Genomic DNA, 23,398 nt, shown 5'->3' with positions numbered 1-23,398 from the left:
GAGGTAACAAAGTATTAAAGCAATTATTACAGGAGGTTATATAGAAATTCAAGTGAAAGCCTTAGTTTCTGTAGAATCGGTGGAAGGTTTTGCAAGTCACCCAGGATACCTGGTAATACTTGTTGAGTAGCTTCCGTTCAGTGATTCTCATTAGAAATGGATATATCAAAAGCAGAATCTCTTAAAGACTGTTGGTAGCAGCACTTAATGTTTTAACTTCTAAGACATCATAGTCTCCTGAGGTTAAACTTGCATCTTTACTGAATTTAAAAGTAAAGCTTTGATGTGCAATTGGAGTCTGAATAGGAAATGTTAGCTGTGAAGGCAAAGCCTACTTAGACAGAAAACTCTGCTTGTAAATTTTTTTCTCTTACAGAAACGTTTAATCAGGAAAATGAAATTGGAGTGTTTTACTTGCACTGAGACTGAAATGTTTTGGAAATGTTTTTAAATTTCTGTTATGCAGCAAACCCACAAATGCTAAAAACTGTGTTAAATAAAGAAAAAGAAACGTGTTTATTTGAAAAAGGAGAAACAATTCAAATATTATTTTTGCCAAAAAAGACCTCTTGTTTTTTTTTATGAGTACATTCCCTATTGCTTTGTCAAACTTCTGTTTGGAGCGCACTTGATAGGAGAGCTGTACAAGGTAACTGCAGAGCTATGCCAGCAGGAACTAGTACTGTGTTATGACCTGGAGGTCTGAGAACAAGGACCTTTGCAAAGTTCTTTTAAAAATCTGATGGAGTGTAAAAAAGAGTTTTTTGCATTCAAAGGGGGATTTTACCTCTATCTTGACATTGCAGTAGTGCGTTTGTGAAGTTGTACTTTGTTGCAGAGGGCTAAAAAAATTTTACTTTAGAGTCCCTAGAGATCTCAATTCTTCAAGTAGATATGAACATAACTTTTAGCTTATTCATTTGATATAATTGTCTGATCTGCATCTTTGTAATCTTTGAAGTGTCCTGCATATATCTAGTACTACACAGAAAATATTTTATTCACATTTAAGGTCTAGAATTAAGAAAGGAAACACCTGTTTTCTGAAATATCATCAGTGGTTTTTACCACCTCATATATTTTAAGCCAACTAGGATCTATAAATAGGTGATTCACAGTTCTTGTATCGTGTGCAGTTCTTGAGGCACTAATTAGCATCTCTGATGGCAATTAGTTGCTTATAGTTAGTATGTTTTATGCACTTCTAAGAGTTTAAATATCTACAGATATCTTTGGGTAATACAAATATAGTAAATATATTTTTTTCCATTTACTGGGAATGCTGAGTGTTGTCTGACTTTCATATTGTACAGTAAATTCAATGTTATAATTAGCAGATATCTGCTGTGACAATACACATCGGAGCTTTATTGTAAATGCCTTATAGACGCAAGGCAAAAGTAGATAAGGCTCATAAGAATGGCACTCTTTCAGAATGCATTAGTGGAAAATTGGACTGTAACTAAAAAAGGTGGTAGATAAGGAATTGTTTTGCCTCATCTCGAGGCAAAATGGAGAACAGACAAGGATATTACACTTTTTATGTCTTTATTCAGATGCTGTAATATGCAATGTAATACATGTATACAACGTATACAATACCAACATTATTCTAAACAAATCTTACCCTGTTGTTTAACAACCCAGATAATTTGACAAATAGGTAGGAGCTCGCTGGAAGGCAGGTTGACATACCAGTATGCTTTTTGGGGACATTCTAGATAGACAGGTTTTCTGCTGTAGTAATAGTAATAGGGTCCTGATAACTGTTCCACCCACCCCAAAAATATTAAGACTGGGTGCTGTAAATCGTAACATTTTGGAATGAGTTAAGACTACACCACCATGGAAGCATTTCTCCCTTGAAGACTTGCGAATATGGTTAGTTAGCTCTCCTCAACAAAGTATACTGACTGAACTTGCCAAGATAGTGTATATTGTAGCCATTACCAAGCAAAATTAAAATACTATTTATGGTTTCTGGATGTTCTACTTGTCTCTATCCCTTTGCTTTTTCAAACAGCATTTATTTTCACATCTGCTTTGTTGATATCCCCCTCTCCCTGTCTTGTCATGCTAAAGGTTTCGTGGCAGAAATGGCTGTGCACAGGCTTCTCTGCTGCTGCAGCTCCTGACAGAGGGTATTAGCTTCAAAATGCTACAGCAGTATCTACCTGGGCAGGCTGGAGCTACTAGGCTTGCTGAGAACGCTGTTCCTCATAATATCCTTTCTCCTGCAATGTTACCCTGGTAGTGTTCCTCCTATTTGATTTTTAACACAGCTCTACTCTGTTTTTCTTTAACAATGTTGAAATGCATGCAGTTAAGATTAAAAGGAACAAGAACTCTGCAAAGTTCAATTAGAAAGCACTGCGAGGTGCCGCCAGCTACTACTAATAAATTCCCAGCACACCCCATCACCAGTTTTGTCTGTCCCAGTACAGTAATGGTGAGAAGAGTCTTTGTCTGCAGACTACTGACATAGCAAGAGGCAGACTTGGGACTGGAACTGTTAAGTGAGGAACAGAAGAGCACTTACAAATATTGGGTCTGTTATTGGCTGTTCAGTACTATTAAGCTCATCTGTGCAGAATAGTGTTTAGATCATGGAAAACTTCTCATTGCTTTTTCTTGCTCCTTAATAAGACATCTTCAACAAACCTCACTTGTTTCTGTCCTGTGTGCTAACCTTACTGACAAAAATCTGATCTGTGTCATGGTTTTGTCCAATACATTTTACCCCTTGATTTTGGAACTTAAACAATTTAGAAAGAAAGCTTTAGGTTCTTGGCATTTGACATACACTCAGAATAGCCCTCTGTTAGCCCAGCTGCTCTGCAGCCTTACCCGAGTTGCATCCATAGCTCAGCACGATGGAACTCGGCCTCCTCAGAGGAGACTGAAAGTCCAGACAGACGATTAAAAGATGTTGGCTCTTCAGAGTTGGTCATTAATCACTGTTCCTTTTTGAGCCTTTTTCAGTAAATTTTTTTTCTTTATCTGGAAAATGTTGTGATCCTGAAAATCCAATACATTACTTAACATTGATTTCTGGCTCCTTTCTTTATGATATAGCATAGAGCACATCTTCAGAGAGGACACTGTCTGGAGGTAAAACACTGATGATATTTCAATCTGGCACAATCTTAGGAGCATTTGTTTTTTTAACAATGTGATAAGTTGTTTCTAAGAACACTTGGATTACTTTTAGACAAAGCGTTTAAAACATCTGGAACTCAGTTAGGTGTCAGGCGGCTGCTGCAGAGCCTGGTGCAGAGCAGGCTGTGGGCAGAGCGTGCTGCATTGCCCCCAAGCCGGAGAGCAAAAGCTGTGGGGCAGCACCACGCCGGCTCGGCTGCTGCGTCGGGTCTGGCTTCCTGGCACTGCACTCAAAGCCTGAACTCGGGACTGTATGTGCTTGTCTTTGTATATATGCACTAAATGATTGTTCTTTATGTGATTTTTTTTTTTTAATTGCTTTCACAACTGTGCTGTTGGAATATCTTCTATTGGGAGTATAAAAAAGGTTAGGAGCTGTACTTGATGTAAACTATAGTTTGTCTCTTTCCTTTTCTATCGGACAAAATCTCTGTGTGTGGATGGGTACTGGGGATCAGGATTTTAAATCTGATTTCCTTACAAAGAAAGACGTAGGTCCTTCTTACTAACAAAGTGAATGGCAAATTCAGGTAAGTGCCTCAGGTGTGCGAGTTGCGAACCTGTGACTAACTCTGTAATTCTGAATGTGAAGTTTCGTAACTGGGCATCTAACTCCTGATGTGTCATCCTGGCTGTAGATGTCTACATTATTTCTGAAGAACTGAGCTGTCGGGGCTGTTTTAAAGTGGCAGAGATCTGAGGCGATCTTTTGGCTTTCTGGCTAACAGCAACTATGTGCTTGAAAAACAAAAGAGTTCGTAGAGCATCCAGGGGAACCAACGCAGACAGGAAAGCATCGCGTCAGTGTGCTCCTGGTCATGTTACTCCCGATTGTACACCAATTGCCATTTTTTTCCAAAGCTGTTGCTTTCAAGACCAAATAACTCCTATTGTTGCTGTCCAAACAGGAGATGATGACAGTATATTCACTAAAATCTTGATGAAGATTCCCATGAATGTAATTGTACTATTGAAAGGCGTTTAAGCAAACAGAGATTCAAGTTGATACCAAAAGTCTATTTATATTTGTGGTGTTTATATTACCAAGGCAACTTACTGTTGTTAATAGGGCAGATTAGGGTGAGAGGAGTTCCTGAAAATGTTATAAGGACACTTGCATGAAATATAAAGAGTAGAGTTCCTTAATCCATAACTACTTCTGTGTACCCGTACTGAGTCTTTCTTTGTGCCTTTTCGTTTTAGCTTGAAGTTTTTGTGGTGTTACTCTTCCCAGTCACATTGCAGTTTTGTTCTCTTGCCATGATAGATTTGGGAATGTTCTTTCCTTATGTATTAAAATAGCTGTTGTTGGTGTATACCATTTATCATTATTATTATTTTCGCCCTTTTGTATTTAATAAATAAAATGAACAGTGCTGTGTTGTTATGGACACTAATACCTAAGCATTGGAGTTGGGAGACTGAGTGTTGTGTCTATTTTTGTGTGTGACAGAGACTTCCCCTTGTTGCAGTTCTCATTGGGAGTGAATTTGTCATAGGAAATCTGACTTCTAATGCCAGCTGTTAGAAAGCTGAAGAATAATTTTTTGTTTGTTTGTTTTAGCTTCTATGCTTTCAATATCAGAGTAGGTGTGGATCTTTCTAAATACTGAACATCATCAGATACGTGTAGACAGTCTATACATTTCTTTCCCAGAAGTCTGTTTTGATTATCAGTGGGGTTTTTTTGGATACTAAGTTATTTATTCTGTAACACATTTGATAATTTGAAAGAACTCAATACATTAATTAGTCTTAAAATCTAACTTACATGAGTTTTACTTTATTTCAGTTAATTTGCGTAGCGTATTTCCATATAAAATTGATTCATGGAAGAACATTTGCTATACAGATACGTATAAAGGGGAGAAGTTAGAAATTTCATCTCTAAGGGCAAGGAAAGATATTGAAAGAAGGAAGTGTGAAGACTTTCTATTGCCTTAGCTTTTTTCTTGTGCCTTAGGTTTTTTTTCCCTTGTTTTAGAGTAGAAGGAGAGATTTGACATTTTCTGAGAAGTCTGAGGAAGGTCTTATTTTTCTAAGACATCCAATACCAGGTTGCATTGGGACCGAATAGGACTTTGTGATCCAGTTCTTTTAATTTCCTTTGAATATTCCAGTGAGGTGGATTCAATGTTTCAGCACTGCAGTTTTCTGCATTTATTTTAAAGTTTGAGCCTATGAAATGTTGCATATATGTTTCTTGGCATTAGGCCAATTATTTCCTAAAAGTTTCTAAGGTGTCTGTCGATGACATTAGACAGCTTTTGAATTTGGCCTGGATTTTTGCCTACCTTTAGACTGATGCCATGAGGCTCATTTAGAAACTGCTTTCAGGCCTGTAAATATTTTCCTTGTTCCAGACATTTGTATTGACTTCAAAACTATATAAAATTTGAGCAAGGGTAAGGTATCCTTGCACCCTGTATAAAAAGCACTTCTCACTTTTATAACACTTGGACAGGAAATAGGAGTGTTGGAGCTCTAGCAAAGTGATTTTTTTCCTATGCAAAAAAAAATTATTTTCCATTTATCTTTGAGCAGTAGTTCCCTGTCTCCCAGTCTGTTCACAGACTAGATGTGTGTATCGAAAGGAATACATGGCTGATACGTGCTTTAGACAGCTGGACCACCTATATGGAGCCACTAAGACCATTGTTGCTTGGTTGTAGTTCTGTTTCTCCAATTAAAGCATTAAAAATTTAATTTTTTAATTAAAAACCCCTCTAAAAATAGTGATGTGGGACACAGAAATAGAGCTTTAAACCCCAATGAATTACTATAAATGTTATAAAACACAACTAGAGTTTTTATATAGATGTCCCCTTGACATGGGAGGTTTAAATAAAAAACCCAAAACAAAACAACACATACAAAAAAAATCAACCAAAGAAACAAAATCTGAAACCACACCCCCCCACTCTCCCACCCCCAACAAAAAAACTGGACAAAATAGCCCCCAAAGGTGGAAAATATCCACATTCACATCGATGTGAACTCCTGAAAAGCAGACATCTAAACTGCAGCAAATACATATTGGTTATATTCTAACTGCTTGTTCTGTTTTCCTGCATTTCTATTCTCTGAGGGTATAATTGCAGTGAGTAAGGCAAAATGGATGATGCTAACTGAGCCACAGTGAGTTATGCTTAGCAATGTTCTTCCTTTGAATGCACGTCCAGACGCTGCTGCTCCGCGATGCTGTGGGAAAGCAGAGAAAACCTGGTGAAAACTTACTGCGAAATAAAGCCCAGAAAACCACCAAAAGTCAGTGATAGATGAACGTATAGAAAATATTTAAACTGTTTTTTGAAAAAGCTTTTTAATGACCCTGAAGAGTAACTTTTGAGTTCCTCTGCCTTCATCAGCACTGTCAGCAGATCAGTTGTGCGCTTGTTAACTGCGCAGTTGAAGCTGGGAAGCGTCTACCACCACACACGTAGGCTTGGGTGAGCAGAACGCTGTACACACCTATGTTAGACACTCCCAGCTGCGGAGCCATTCATAGCATCTTTGGAGCAAACTAAAAATGTGTGTGGGTGAAATAAATACACACTGTAAACCAGAAGCATTACACATCTCCTGAGCACTGTGCCAAGAGCTCTGGGAGGGATGCTGTCCACAGGCCTTGCAGCTCTTGCAAACAGTGCTTGTACAGGCACACTCCCAATGAGAGAGTGCCGAGGAAGATGTGGGCTAACCCTGCTCAGATTTGGAGGCTTAAATAGGAGACAACTTCTGTCCAGCACTAAGAGAATATTTAGTGTGTAATGGCAGTGGGAGAGAGTGCACAGAGGGAAAGGTTTTAAACTAATTTGAGAATTCAACCATATAGCTCAGGTATGGTAACATTATTTTTCCCAATTGTGTACAGATCAGTTAAATGGGACTTAAAAAAACCCAAAACACACCTATTTTAATTAAAACGGAAAACATCAACCTCTACTGTGGGGAGAAAGTTTTCATAATAGTGTTAGGGTGTTAGATAACTGTTATGAAGACGATAATAGTTAAATTTTGCTAACGGGAAAAACTCATAAATTGTGAATCCTTTATTTCATTGAATATTCCATAATAGACCGAGTGAAATAAGGTATGAAAGATACTAGTCTGAATAGCTTCCCCCAAGTCTGCTGAACTTGTTCCTACACTGAGCTAGTGTGTAGTATTATAATCTGTAGTAGACTACACAGAGTAGGGAGTGGAGGTGAGCACAGTCCTGCATTTAGTAAGAGTCTGGCTGTGTGGTCACTGTGTTATGTTTGCCGTGGAACAGAAGTTTTCCTATAGTATGGGGGAGTGTAGTGCTAAATATTTAATTAGCTGAGATCATGTGTCACCTGAATGTTCATGAAAGACATGTTCATTTTATGCCTGCACACGTACATCCTAACTTAGGAGGGAGTTGGTAGATGCACATAAACTGGTAAACTTGGAGATTTTTCTAGAAGCCTGTAAAAGAATTGAAATGATCACTTTTAGTCATCTTCAGTTTCTGCTTAAGCAGGACCTGACGAATAGCCTAGCATGTTCAGTGCCGCAGTGATGCCAGAAGCATGTCATTCATTTCTTCACTGCCTTAATGTATTTGTAATCATTGTAATGGGTTATGTCAGTAGTGATGTCTTATTCCCAAAAGTGCTATTGGCACGATGGTGGCCTGTGTTATGATGGAGCCCTTGAAATGAGGTCGGAAGGCAGGCTTTTCCATTCATTCTAGATTACTGTAAATTTAAGTAGTTACCAGGTAGGAGCTGTTAGCTGCAATTTTTTTTCTTCTGGAGAAGCAAATGTGTACTTGCAAATGCCTTTTGAAGTTTCAGTATCAGCTTACAGCTGGTAATGTACCTATATTCTAATTGTTTGTTAGAAATGTGCTCAAGTACTCGACCACTTGCTACATTATTGTGGTAGACTGGGCTCCTGACGGACCTTTCCTGGATTTGAAATCTTACAGCAAAGGGAAGTTTAGGAAGAAGAATAAAAGTGTATTTTGTAAGCATCATAGAAATCATGGAACACTTGGATTTCCTTTTTGAAATGATAGATTGGGGAACACAACTCTTTTCTAAAACAATAATAGGACAGAACCTACTCAGAGGCATAACTGAGGTGATTACCTGGAAATTGTTAGAAGGGATAAGTAAGGAAAACAAACAAAAAACCCCAACCACCAAGCTGCAGGCTGAAAGTGTAAAGTTGATTGAAGTTTTCCCTTTCACTTGGCAATCATAAATCCTCATTTTTGTCCTGGTTATGCATTTTCACTTTAATGGAGCTTATAGAATTGTATATTCCTAAATCTGATTTCTTTTAAGAATAGTGTGAGAACCATGGGCAAAAAATTCCAGACTAGTGATTGGGGATGTCTTAAATCTTGGGTGACCAAACAAGTCTGTATTAAAAGTGGGCAAGTTTCACAGCACCTTTGCTGAAATCTAGAAATGCTTTGATGGTGTCCAATTGGGAACCAGAAGAGTAATTTGAAAACCTTGACAACGACTGCTTGTATTTTGTGATATGTTAAAGCAGGAACACCTGTCAGGAAGGAGTCAGTCTCAAGTTTCATTTTATGTTGTTGTTTCACAAAAAAGGTTTTTATTTTTTTAATGATATTTGAGGTTTTTGCCATTCATTTAACAGGTTTTCATGGTATGCTCAGGATTTGAGTCAATCAGATTGACAGAGGCCTTCTTTGTATTCATTTTTTAAAAGGCTGCTTTTCCTATTCTGATTTCTACAGTATTTGTGTAAATAAGTGTCTTGTGAAGATACCACTTGGGCTTACAGTTTCATTGTACAGTGTCGTTAAAACAGCTGAAACCAATACCCAAGGCTGTGACAACTTCAGAGATTGATCTAAGAAAATTTTTAATTACACTGAAAATATGTTTAAACTTAGAACAGTTACAGAACCTGTATCATTCAATACGTAAATATTTTATTCAATTTGTGAAATTAATCTAGCAATCATGCAGATTCCAACATTGTTAGAAAATCAGTTCCATAGGATTATGAAATGTCTCCCTGTGACCTATTCAGATTTGTGTTGAAATATTTATTCCTGGTTTGAGACAAGTTTGTTACTGTAGGGCAGACAGAACATGTTATACAAGTGAAGTCAGCTGTATTTCTTATATACCCACAGTGTAACACGAATTGATAGCTTTGATACCGGCCTTCGTACTTGATTGATGTATCATTTGTTTTGGCAGGGGTGTTGCCTTAGATATCGTCCTTCCTCCCCTGCCATGGTCTCGCCCATTGGCTTTCGTACCCAGTTCCCTGCTCAGCATAACCGCAGCTGTACAGCACAGCTGCCAGGGCACCGCTGGGCTGGAACAGGCACCTGGGAGTAGGAGGCAAGGGATGCTTGGCACTTGTGCTGCAAGAAATGAACATCAAACGATGTCTGTATTTCATCTGAAATCAAGTACTTAGATCTGTAGAAGGATTTTGCATAAGTGCAGACTAAGGATTACTATTTATCATTATTGCCTTTTTCATCTTCATGTTATTTTAAAATAATCAGAATAGCCTTTGAAGTTAGGGAAGGTACTGTTTTTCCCATTATATAACTGGCTAACATAAAGCACAAAGAAACAAAGTAACCTGCCTAAGATCAGGCTACTCTCTATCAGAGCTGGAAGCAGAACCCGAGTTTCTCTTTGCTTTGTATTTCCAGCGCTGGAAAATTTTTCTTTCCGTTAGGAAACAAAAAAAATGCATTTACACATATCTAACATAGGCCCTCGTGTGCGCTCATACAAGGTGCAGTTATCTGTTGGAGAAGGGCACTCCAGCTGACACCTTGGAAACAGAAGCTGCATGTCAGTGGAGGCTATTGATCTTGCTGGGGTCCTCCTGAGGTTAAAACCTTTCTCTTCACTGGGCTGTTCTCACTGTTTCAGCTTCCGCCCCGCTGAGTGCTAGCCATGCCTTTGTCTCCTCCTGACTGCTCTCTTGGACTTGTCAGGTTCCCACAGCCTTTTCTGTCCGTAATTTCCTTCTGCTTAAGTATGTCCCCACATAGCTGCATCTCATGTCTGTGAAATATCTTTGAGAAGGAGGATCTTCCTGCCTGGAAGCCAGCTGAATCTCCACTGAAGCAAGGACAGGGATAGAGGAAAATAGACCTTGCTACGGCCTCTCAGCTGGTGAGGGGAGATGGCTTTCAGCAGGAACCAGGAGAGGTTCAGCTGCTCCGTTGGCCTCCTCCGTTCACTGGTGTGGACACAGGGGATTGCAGCAGAGGCAGAGCAGTGTCTTCAGTGATGGCGCTGTGCTGGATGGGAGCTGAATGAGGAATGGGAGAGAGAGAGAGACTGAGACACTGACGCTGACTGAATGAGAGTACCAAAGGTCTTGAGGAAAAGAAGGGAAGATACTGTTCACTGCCTGCCTCGGGGGCCCTGGCGTGAGACAAGAGGGGGATTTTTGGCTGGCCCCAACTTCCCACTTTCTGCTTCATCATTCAATTCCTTCTAACAATAATTTAATCTGGTAAGACTGACCAGTACGATGTTAGGGGGTAGAGAAATGTAATGATTATTGTGATCATAAAGTTACAAAGAACACTGTATTTTTGAAGTCCTAAAAAGAGAATCTGGTGGAAGTTAGAAATTATGTGGCCATGTAGAGAAGATGACTGGGAAAAACAGGAGAGTATGAAGGAGGATTAATGGGAAAATGGGATGTGTACTTTCACGTTTAGACTTTGTCCTTCTGAACCATGATAGGAAGAGCTGGAGCAGATGCATACCTTTTGGAATACCACAGGTGTTATTTGAATTGGCATTAGCCAGACAAACACGATCTTTAGTAACCATGGATGTTTCTAAAATGTCAGGCAGGTTTAACTCATAGCTCTGTAACACATGCCTTCAAATCTAAAATTACAAAACCTTTTACATACAAGAACGCACACTTATACTGAGCTGTACTAGGAGTATAGAAAAATGTTCTTGAATTAAAGAATGTGGGAAGAACTAAGTTTTAGTACTAAAATACGGGCTACAATTGAGGATTACAGTATTAAGCTGATTTAAGACATTAGCTCTGAAGTACTAGGACGTAGACCAGAAGTTTAATGGAAGGTTTTGTCAGAACTCGTTCTTGCCCTGTCCGTTTGTATTGATCTTGGGTTTTTACTTGACCAGGTTGTTTGCCTAAAATTGTGCTCTAATTCAGATTTTGTTGCATGTTTAGGGAAATGATTTTGGCATAAATACTCCATACGATCATGTCCATTAAACAAATTAATTTTTCATCACCTGTTGCTAATGTTGACAGGAAAAAAAAATATTCTTGAACCTCAGTCTAAGGTGTGCAGCTTAATTGACAGGACATTAGTCCTCCGCATACCTGCCCATGCAGGAGTGGGCAGTGCAGACCTGGCGGCGGGCGCGCGGAAGTAGCATTGCGCCCCTGCGCCGCAGCTGGCTCCGCCGGCCATAAACAGAGACACCCGCCGCTCCTCCAGGGTGCACCCAGCAAGCGCCTGCTTGGACAGGCCCCGCCGCCCCACACTGCTTGGGCTTGGCTCAGCCTTCTCGCTGAGGAAATTGCTGGCATGGCGGGGGGGACGTGGGTTTGTCGGAGCGAGGGGGGCACGCCTGGTTGGTAGACAGCATTCCTGGGCTTTGGAGCTCTCAAAGACATGAAAAATGCAGGCACGTGGGATCAGAGCTGCCTTTTCTAACAGATTTGAGGGCTTGGGGGGTTTTGTTTGTTTGCTCACCCATATAAAAACAGGCGTTTTAGTGTTGTGATGTCATTTTTTTGGACTCTGTTTCTAGTGCCTGGGAACATTACAAACATGAAATATTTAACTATTGAGCCTGTTGGATTTAAAATAACTTAAAATGGCTTTAAAGAGGCTTTCTGAAGTACTCGTGTTTTTCTGTCGCAGCACATGCATTTTTTGATCCAGTTTCTTACAGAGGCTGGAAGAGTGCCGTTATGTTAAAATGGTGTTACTGTTTGGTTTGACAAGGAGGAGGATCCGTTGATCCAAGATCCATATAAAGGGATAATGTAAACGTTTTTTTCCAGCCTTTTTATTAAAAAACGTTTTTCTGACTATTTATTTCAACATAGAAGATGTCCTCAGTATGTGGTTAAGTGCCTGAATTAGCTTTCCATTAAGCTTGAAGGCAAGTTTGAGGTGTACTCAAATGCAGTTTGCTTATAGAAGCAACGTATTTCTTTTATCTCTGTAGTAACCAAGTATTTATCAGTATACAGGGAACTTCATAAAGATAATCTAAATTTGGTTTTATTCTTGAATTGCTATTCATTTTACATGCATTGTGGTTATAAAGGTCTATTCAGTAGTGTTAGAAATTATAGATGCCCAAACTCACAGAAGAAAAGGCAGAAAGAGAAGTTGTGTTGGGTTTTTATCAGCTCAGGAATTACTTCTGTACAAACGTGACAAGCTGTTAATTCATGTCTCTGTATCTAGTCATCAAAGAAAGAGCCGTTAAGGTTTGCATAACCTATTTCTCTGCCAAAGAAGTTACCACACAGGCTTAATTTTTAAGTTTCATGTCTCAGTGCAGCCTTCAGTTTTCAAAACAAACAAAAAAGGCAAATCTAATACCACAGCCTGGCTCCGGATCAGGTGCTTGGTGGCAGCCGGTGTCCCAGAGGAGGATGGAGGCGCCGGAAGGGATTCTACCCCTCGGACCGCCTGGCCGCAGGGGCAGCGAGGGAGCCCTCCTGTCTGCGACAAAGCCCAGAAAGCTCAAATCCAAATTGCTTTTTCTGACAGCCGATTTTCAGAGAGAGATCTGCCCACTGAAACTCTGCCATCACAAATGACTGACTTCTAGCTGTAGCAGGATTCCTCTGGAGCATGTTATGGAAAATAAATTTTACAGCCCAAGCTGTATGATGTTTTGAGGCGTTCTTTGAGGAGGCAAATGGGATCTCTGGTGCGTTGTTGCCAGGTCGTGATACTACTGCAAGTCTCGTGAGAGCCTGGTGCTTTTTTACAGCCCAGATTCTGTACAGCGATGCGATTATGTGAAAAATGAATTAAAATTTTATCTCCCCTGATGTGGAGAAAAACATGAAAAGATGCGTCACAAAGGATACTTCATGACAATTAGTATATAAGATTTTATATAAAAAGTTAAAATCAGTCAAATATAATGATGCTAAGTGCAAAGTGGAAACATACTGGTGACTGTTTAAATCTTTTCTTCAAATAATGGAATGATCGGAACTAAGTGCAAATTTTCTAATTCATCTAAGACAATAGATTAGAAACCAGGGATTTGCTCTTAAGTCCAGGGAAAACACATCCGTTTTCAGTTATGAAAGAAAATTGCCTTAGAGTTACTGGTTGGCAGGATTATTTTGTTAAAGAATGTTGCACCATCTCCTACAAAAAATACAGTTCCCATTGTGCTTTTCATCTGCCGGTGCACTGAGTGCTCAGTCCTCCTCCATAGATGTTTTACTGTGCATTCAGGTGCCTCCAAAAATTGTACGTGAAGTAGTATTCCTTGCCTTAACTTGGGTTTAAGTATTGAAGGTGGTCACACTGATAGATATCAGATATTTACCTTTTATACTATTGTATTGCAAAATTTGGGCATGGATTTTAATTTCGTTAATAATTTGTCAAGCACTTACAGAAGGATGCAGCCTCACTTCAAATTTACAGGCTCATAAATCAGTATTAGGATAACAGTTGCTTTAAAACATGCATGTATAAAAGCTTAAGTGAATGGCAAAAGTTGTTTAGGAAATGCTATTTTCTTTCTTTAATCATTTTCAGCTATGCATAGGTTTAATGGAAAGCTGGCAATACCTCCTGCTGGAGTTCACTGCAGAGGTCTGTAGAATGTAACTTTAAGCTATTCTGACCTTGTTGTTTCAGCTTAACTAAAATGTGGGTTTAAATGCATTTAGTTAAAGTGGTGTAGAAGGCTCCGTGATTGGGATTCTTGTTTGCATATATGAAAGTCTGACATATGTCCATGGTATCTAAAAGGCTGCTAACATATTTCTTTGTTCCAAGGTCTCTGCTTTTTTTTTTTTTTTTTTTTTTTCCACATTTTCTTCCCTGCAGTGAATGAATTTAAGATTTACTTAAAATAGTTTGAGCGAATTTGGTGTAGTGTTTATATCGGAGGCTTTGTCTGACATATGTCCATGGTATCTAAAAGGCTGCTAACATATTTCTTTGTTCCAAGGTCTCTGCTTTTTTATTTATTTATTTATTTCACATTTTCTTCCCCGCAGTGAATGAATTTAGGATTTAACTAAAATAGTTTGAGCGAATTTGGCGTAGTGTTTATATTGGAGGCTTTCTGGTCATTTGCTCTCGCATGATGAAGACTGAACTCTAGCTGCGGGACAGTGGATCAGGAATGAGGTAGTGGTCAGTTGGTTGGAAAGAAACGTTGATTACTGTCCAGAAGAGAGAAGAAAAAAGACCTGATGAGGTGTTTTGGTTTGGTTGGAATGCGCTGCTAGAATGCAGTAAGGGATGAGGGCTTATTTTACACTGTCTGGAAGATTCCTAGGACTTGTTTGGTATAAGCTATGTGTAGATGGAACAGATAAACAGATTGTGATAGAGATCTGGGGGCCCTTGGAAAAAATTGCTAATTGTATGTTTTTTTCAAAGGACCGAGATCTTATCGCTGTCATGAAAGTTGTGCAGGGCCACTGTGAAAAAACTGTGACTTTAAAAGCAAGTAGAATGAATTATACTTGAAAAATCATTTTTCCAATCTGCAGAGCATATTTGCAGTCATCTGCAGCTGAGGGCCAGATTGCCCCCACACTTCAGCCTTCCATCTCACGCTGCGTTGGTGACTGAACCGTGAGGTTTCCCTCATGCTTCTGATCTCATCCTCAGTATCATTAAGATTCCGTAATGGAAAAGCAACTTCTGCAACAGATTGGCAATGAACATATTGAATCTATCACATCAAAGAAATAGTTGTAGGGTGGCGTGAAGGCTCCGCTTCTTTTTAAAGCGATCTGTATGGGCAGATCTTTGAGTCCCTGTGTAATTTCACTGGCTTTGATCAGAGTCCATACAGCTGTAGTTGTTTTGGAGAATCAGATGTTACTGTTGTGCTGGGAAGGTTAAAGGATGGTGTTTTCCGTATTTATTGGAGACGAACATTGCTACTTAGTTGCTGATATGGCAATTTAAATAAATATTAATATTTGGTACCTATCAGTGGTAAGACCACTTGGCTTCTCATATATTGATACGAAAATTTCAGGGGGAACATAGGTAATTATTTTCAAAACTGATTTTCATTATATATAATAATTGTGTGTTTCTCTAAAATGTTTTTATACAATGCTTATCTAAACTTAAACACACACATATATTTTCCAGAGTTATTTACTACTGTGTGACAGATACACAGCTGTGAGTCATTTACATGAAGAGTAGGCAGATTTCTAAAAATTGAATGAAAAGCTTTAATAGCAATATAGAGATCTGGTGGCAATTTATGTGCAAATGTCCTTTATTATATGATCACCCCCATATAAATATACAGCATTGAAACAACATTTCAAAGCCTAAGGTTTTGTATTCAAACATTTACAGATTAGAAGGAAACAACATCATTGCTTGCACAGTTTTAAGGCTAACTCATTGTGTGTTTGTGTTGTGATATAGCCCTTAATTATACAATCAAATTTTTTTCCCATGGGATTCCTAGTTTTTCAACTTGGATAACACTCACTGCCTTTTCTCATGGCTGTCTTAAGACATCTCATCATAACAGTGATCTCTGTGGTGTCCCAGGGATGGCTCTTTGGCCATCGTGATGTAGCACCTTTAATAAAGTGGTTGAGTGTTTTCAGGACAGCTTTGAGGAGACTATCCATCCTTCTCCTCATTTCCCATTCCATTCATTGCATCCTTGTAAGTTTAGTAAGAATGTCGGGCAACAATCTGCTGAACGGTGAAGTAGGAAATCTGAAAACTCTGCGTGGGTTCCTCACAGTTCATCAACCAGGTTGGAATATTTTACCTTCAAAGCACAAGACTTTGGTGCTTCAGCTGACGCAGTAACATTGGTAGTGGTGGATTAGTTGATGCTTTATCTGGAGTGGCCACACAGGGAAGATAGTGATGTGGGGAGAACTAGGGGGATAGCTGTCTGCAGGTTTCACAGAATTTGCTGATGGGAAAGGAAGGTGCAGGAATCGCACATGCTCTTTCTCGTTCCCAGGGAAGAGTTCTGTATGTTGACAGACTCTTTTGCCATTGGCTGTTGTTACCTGGTTTTGTCTCAGTTTTCTCTGATTTCTCGAAATGTTCTTTGGTAATAGGATAAATGCTAATTTTTAAATATGGAAACAGGAAGCATACAAAATAGACTTTAGTTTTTGAAAGTTAAATTACAGAGAAATGAAGAAGCTTTTTCAAGCATAGGCACGGATTGGAATACTTTTGCATTAATTAATATTACAAGCTTATGTTTATAGTGGAAAAGTTAATTTGAAGGAAAAATACTATTCCTTCTGATGGCATTAGCACTGTCAGCGTTCTTCATTCCGTGTCATTCCTGGGGAAGGTTAGGAAGGCAGCAGTAGACAACCTCCATGTGTGGCAATATGGAAACTTAATTAAAAAAAAAAAAAAAATTACCAAAGGTACTGTATAGGTGTTTGGAAACTATTATTGCAGTGATGCCTGAGAGAAGAGAGTGAAATCCCTAATGTGGTAGAAGTGCCTGCAGGGAATATCCGAAGTGCAGGGCTGGGTTCAGCCAGATGACTCACTTCTGAGTACTAGAAACATTCCCCTTCACAGTTTACTCTGAAATACATTCTCAATTATTTGCGTGTACCTTTGACAAAATTCTCTCTGTACACAGGAGCTGTTGTACTCGGGTTTTTGGAACCCAAAAACAAGCTCTTTGTTGATGCTGAGGTCAGGATGCTTCTGGGAACGGTGGCTTGTTGGTTACCAGCTGCTCCCAGCCAGAAGGAGGTCGTCTCTGTTCTGAGTCGTGCCTTGTTTCTTTTTCTTACTTAAAAAAAAACGATGACTGTTATACTGTTTGCTGTGATATGTCTTTGTGATGGGATTGGTGGACTTCAGAAAAATGTTGACTAGTATCGGAATTACTGGCAGAAGAGTTTCAAGATAGAAATGTGTGCGTGCTGGGTGCTTTCTCAATGGCATCGTCCCACTGCTGCTTGAAGAGTTGGTAGCCCTGCGAGCGGTGCTCTCCCTTTCACATACAAGTGGGAAAAGAAGTTGGCTCTTAGGGTGTTTTGGGCCTTATAGCAGTTTCTGGTGGTTTTAATTTTTTGTTTTGGCAGATTTTGTTTTAGATCAGGGAGCCTAAGTGGAAGTTGGAAATAAAAATATCACATATAAATAGCAGTGAAACAAGCAAGTATGCTGACCTCTGCTTTCAGTTACAGTAACGTAAACCTGAGGAAGCTTTGCCACTATCTTCTGCGTACAAGTGTAGGTGGAATTTGGCTCCGCAGTCAACTCCTTAATCATTGGATTTTCTAGAGTCTGCAAGTAATTCTGCTCAGCATATGCTATTGCTTTTTTTTTTTATGCTATACATTGGTTTGGGAATAATAGTGAGGTACCAGTGTTCCTGGTCTGAAATTGGAAGCCATTGTTGGACAGTTTGGTTTTTGTTCAGTTTGTATTTGTCACTAAAGAAACACCCAAACATTGGTAGCAATCCCAAAACTTCAGATGAGATTGTTGAATGATAGTTACTCATGTTTAAAATCAGATCATATTATGACATGACAAAAAAAATACTGAAGCTGTAGGGCAGATGTCTTGTCACTGTAAATAAACTGTAGAAGCAGAGTCCACTGATTTGGGGATGGGATTGTTAACAGTTTCAGACCAACAAGTCTTGCTTCAGAAAATTTTGTTTGCGCTTTATGATGCATTTGGAGCTACTGATAGGAAGTGTAATATCAAATAAACTTTCATACTGAATTTTCTAATCTTAAGGAGTTGTAGTTCTTTCAGACAGGACTATAAGTTCATGGAGGAAAGCATGAAAAGAAATTAGTGTATGTGTGTATTTTACTTTGTTATTTAAAAAGTGCCTTGCTTAAAGGTCAGTAATTACTTTTATTGACCCACACTGATGTGACTTTTGGTGAGTTAGGTAAAATGCATCTCCAAATAATGCCAAGAGGAAAATGGCTTGTGTGCATATGTATATGTATATATAAAATTTGTATTATTTTACTTAAAAAAGGATAAAAGAGGAAATGTGAACCTCTGCAAATGCCTTGAGAGGACCAATCTGGTCTTGGCTTTGCTAGCATTTCTCATCTAGGCATTTAAACACAAGTCAGCAGCAGGTGTAAAAGGCTAAAGATTAAATATATCCAAAGAAAGAGATGGATTGAAAAAATGAATTGGTTAGTAAGAGTCTTGATAAGCTTTGGAGGGTTTTAAAACTGGGTTAGTAAGTGACATATCCTTTTTGCACTATGTAAGAAAGGTTGATTATCTGACAACATCAAGAGTTATTAGTCATACAAAGCAGATAGAGAGCAGATAGAAACAATACTTTTTGTGGGGTTTTGGGGGCCATCTGGGCTTTTTGTCATTGTGTTTGTTTTGTGTTTTTCTTGTTATGTAGATTTACAAGTAAAAGATAGTAAAATTGTCGTTGCTGGGAAATGACTGGTGGTCACATGCAGATTTTAATTCACTTGTATTGTTTTGAGGTGTACATTACCACTCCATTGAGATGTTCAGTTACCCTTATTAAGAAAGATGTATTTATTCTTAAATTTATAAATGTTGCTCAACAACCTGACAATAGTAACTTACGCTGTACGACTGACTTGGCTGTTGGAATGTTAACAACATTATTCTAAAACGTTTGTAAGAGTTAAAAATTGGTTCAAGATAAGCCAATCTACGATTTGTTAAGAAACAACTCTGCTTTAAAAAAATTAAAACATTCTTTCCTGTTGAAGGCCAGGGAAGTTCTTTGAGGTTACCAGGCGGCTGCACAGCTACCCACTGAAGAGAAAAAGCCCCAGAGGGGATGGTCCATCAAGGAACGAGAAAGCAAGGATCCTTTTTCTCTGCATGTTTTTCTACTGCTAATGGGCACAAAACGTTGTTATTCAGATGTTTTCTAGTAGCTCTCCGGCCTGCATAATGCCACCATTCACAAGCTTCTAAGGGGAGAAAGAGCAAGTGTGCCAATGCAGCCAGAGCTGCTAAATAACCCGTGTTGCTCAGGGTGCCCTTGCCCTCGGCCACGCTAGAAGTGGAGGAACAGCAAAATCCTGTTCCAGGGTAGCGGAGGGTCCTCGTGATGGAGGCATGCTGTTAACCCTTTGGCTGTAAGAGAACTAAAGCGGAGCGATCAGACTTAGGCTTTAGATAGCAGGCAGTGGTGGAAACGATTACTGTATATTTAGCACTGGGAAGGTTGTAAATGGCTGCACCCTAGTTGTGTGTTCAAAGAAAATACAGCTGAGATTATAGCAAAAAGCTCAGCCCCTCAAAACCTGCATTTTCTTAGTACATGTAGGCACTATCTTGAACTGATGCAAAAACCTACCACATTTAATATATATTTTAAAAGATAAGCCAATAAAATGTATATTCCATTCACAAAAATGTGAAAGTCAAAATTGGCATATCCCTGACACCAATTATTCAGCTTCTTACACTTGTGTAATATTTCATATAGCTTTGTATGATGTAACACTTTCCTTTATGATGATGTGTTTTTTAATATATATGTATGTATGTATATGTTTTGAATTAATAATTTAGATGAGAATTGTAATGTGTATCTTTTAACCTCCTTGCAATGGAAGTCACAACTCTTATTCCACAGTACAGTGCTCTGGCAGTAGCTTATTTTCTTAGTGAAACCTATTTTACCAAAACCAGTAGTGATGGTATTTCTTTTGGCTGAACAAATCTGAATTTGATGGTGGTGTGATTATCACAAAGTCCCTCTTATTTAAAGGGTTTATCAGATATGAGCTGCATGTTACTTTTGGTGGGTGATTTTTCACATACTTCGATCACAGCTGAAACTTTCTATGGTATTTTGCTTTACCAGCTTTTTATTATTTCCTCTTACCATTATGGTTATGTAAAAATGGAAGCTGTTGTCTTTTAAATTTGCTCTGTCTTCTTACCTGGTTCTCTTGTGTCTATCCACAGTGGGAATTGGAGTAAATGAATCATGTTTGATTTCTTTTAAATGCAGTTCAAGAAAAGTGAATTTGTCAGTTTATTCAGCTAGTATAGACTGTGATAAATTATATTTCAGTCTCACCTAAAAACTTACCCAATGTTTAAGCCTTGTGTGCATTTTTTATTTTGTGGTTTTAGCATAGGTAGGTCTCATTACAGTCTTTTAAGGAGTACTTTTAGCAATATATAAGACAAGTTTAAACATAGTTCCCAAACTTAGTTTTGAAGCCAAAGTAAATGAGGTCTTGTAGTGCCACATTCCAGTGATTCTGACATCAGAGGAGTATCTGCAGTAATAAATTTTTATATTAAAGTGGCTGAATTTTTATATGCCTGCAAGAAGCAAGACTGGCGTCTGACATGGAGAGCATTAAGCTAAGCATTCAAGACACTAACAAATTTTTTCATTAAAACTTTTTCCCCCTCTTGGGGGGGGAGAAAAAGCAAGATATTGTTTTAAAAATATTATTTTAAAAAAGCCTCAGTAAAACTAGTTATTTTATTTTGTTTAGTATTTTATTGTAGTTTCAGGTTTCCAGATACTCTGCTGCCGTCTGTGGAGATGTCTCTGACAATTTTGTGAATTAAGGAGTGAGAATTATGCTAAAAATTATCTGAGCGCTGACACAAAACAAATCAAAACCCCGAAGTATTTTGAAATACTTGCATAAATGGACTTGTATCTAACATATATTGTTGATATTTGAATACAAAACATTCAGTATTCATCACATTTGCAGCATTATTCGCAAACTTTTTCGAGACTTTCATTCTGGGGAAAAAAAGAAAATTAAGAAACCTGCAAAGATTACAAACCTGATTCATACCAGGAAACCAGATTAAGGCACAGGTAGCAGAGCAGGACTGTATCAACTTGGCCTTGTATGGCTGGGCTGGACTTTGCCAGCTAGGAAGAAGATTCACTTTCTGCTGTTGGTGCTTCTCTGTACGGTGGCAAGAGAAGACTGGGGAGAGCTGCTGGTGAATGTGCGCTCAGCTGCGTTTGAGCTGATCAGCTCTTTTGCGATCCCCAGATTTTAAGAGGAAAAAGAGTTTAGTGCAACGTCTTACAACACAGAAGACAATATTTTTTTCCTCATTGTAATAACAATTACATGTTTTATAATGCTGATTCTTTCAAATTTACAGTTAAAGAGTCTTCATCTTGTTTTCATTCAGATTCTTCTCATTCTTTTCATCGAGATGAGACTATAGTTATTGCCCTTGCATCTGTGTCTGTACTGGCTGTTTTGATTGCTGCTCTGTTCTTTGGATACAGGATGCTTGCAGGTAGGGTTTGATGATCCTTTTTTCTTTTTTAATTTTTCTTTTGACTGTTTCTCAAAGTTATACTTACGTCTTCCATTTTACACAGTCCCTATTACGCGTTTGTACATAATGCTCCCCTTACTCCACTCTGACACTTTATGGTGATACCCCTTTCATAAAAGTCTAGAGAGATATATGATTTCTCCAAGCCGGCATTTTGGGACCCATTTTTCTTCAACAAATCCTCTGCTCAACACAGCTTAAGTGAGGTTGTGAACATCCTTTATAGTTATTGCCAGTGACATTCAATTATCAAAATAGTTGTCTAGCAGATAGGCTTACATTTGTAGCTATCAGCACCTTCACTGCTGATTTTACTGACTCCGAGAAGATTTTACAAGATTCTTTTTTATTTGTTAAATCCTTGTCTACAAGGTGTATTTCTGCCAAGTCCCAGGTAAGTTGTATTGTTTTCACTTGTAGAATGGCAAAAAAAGGAAACTATTTTATTCCCTCTCCACCCCCTTCCACAGGAGACCGTAAACAAGGTTTGCACAGTATGAACATGATGGAGGCAGCAGCATCAGAGCCCTCATTGGATCTGGATAATCTAAAGTTGTTGGAGGTAAATGTTCAATTCTGTTTCTTAATCTTCATTTTTATTCAATGTAACACTTGTGGTCATACCATCTCCCAGGTATAGTTACAGAAATAAATGTATTAGTGCTCCTGTAATGTTTTCTTCTAAGTCACAGTTTAAAGAAAAAAATTAAAAGAAAAAAGTTGCTGCAGCTACATTTTGCCTGGTTTTGTTGGTAATATTGTTAGTATTAGCTAGAACATGTTCTGCCTTGAGGAGAAAATACTAAACGCTGGGGGGTAATGGGGGAAATTGGAATGTGCTGTGTTTCAGCACTGCATCAAAAGATCCATCTTTTTGCTTAACATTGATCGCTTTTAAGTACAGTATCCTACTGTAGTCATTTGAAATGCTTTAGTAACACTACTGGAATATAGAATTTACTGCAGATAGGGCAGTATATTTCAGTAGCGGTGCATTTATGCGTAGTCATTCTTCACAGTGGGGTACTTTTTATCTCCATGGCAACTGAAGACCAACCAGAACTTTCTAGCTAGCTTGGTATTAAATGTATCATCAGAAAGCTGCAAAATGTTACGCTTTCAATTGGTATGCTTGGTAGAACTTAGGAATTTTTAAAAGCTTTTAGCCAGAAATTCTAAATCGGTAGAATGACTGAGAGATTCAGAGAGTGGTACTTTGCTTCTTTTTGCCCATTGGAAATCACACCTAGAGATGCAGACTGCAGACATGCAGTTGTGGTCTGGGCTAATGGTGACAGCAGACTAATCAGCAAAGAAGCTTGGGTGCCTCTGCCAACAAAAAAGTACTTGAGGCAGAGTTTACAAGAGTATAAGGATGTGCATTGTAGAAGCGTGCAAAGGCCCAGATGAAATTACTCATACTGATACGCAGTCTTGGAAAAGGCAGTGACTTTGTTGGTGGAGAGATCTGGTATGGGGTCTTCTGTCCTCTTTAAGTCCTAAGGAGCTGACTCCTCGCCCCCAGTCATAGGGTGCTGCAGAACAAATTGTCTTAACCTGTGCTGGCCTTTTCACATACACTCCGGGTTTGTACCTTGAAGTGACTCGCTGCTGCTTTGCAATCCACTGACATGGAAGGACTGAGAAACGGGAAGTCTGTCTGTTAAAGGATACCTTATTGTTGAAAAC

At 38.8% G+C, this 23,398-nt stretch overlaps 1 protein-coding gene across 1 annotated transcript in view; it reads left to right on the top strand.

Annotated features, from left to right (window-relative positions):
• The window catches only part of BMPR2 (bone morphogenetic protein receptor, type II (serine/threonine kinase)), a 54,591-nt gene that overhangs the window by 12,186 nt on the left and 19,007 nt on the right, over positions 1-23,398 (top strand). Inside the window, exons 5-6 of the mRNA XM_010288126.1 lie at positions 21,557-21,667; positions 22,180-22,271. Of these exons, the coding sequence (XP_010286428.1) occupies positions 21,557-21,667; positions 22,180-22,271 (203 nt within the window). The remainder of the gene's footprint in view (positions 1-21,556; positions 21,668-22,179; positions 22,272-23,398) is intronic.

The sequence above is a fragment of the Phaethon lepturus genome, unplaced genomic scaffold (genome assembly GCF_000687285.1).
Source record: "Phaethon lepturus isolate BGI_N335 unplaced genomic scaffold, ASM68728v1 scaffold16980, whole genome shotgun sequence".
Classification (NCBI taxonomy): domain Eukaryota; kingdom Metazoa; phylum Chordata; class Aves; order Phaethontiformes; family Phaethontidae; genus Phaethon; species Phaethon lepturus.
This window is presented reverse-complemented; position numbering and strand designations above follow the sequence as displayed.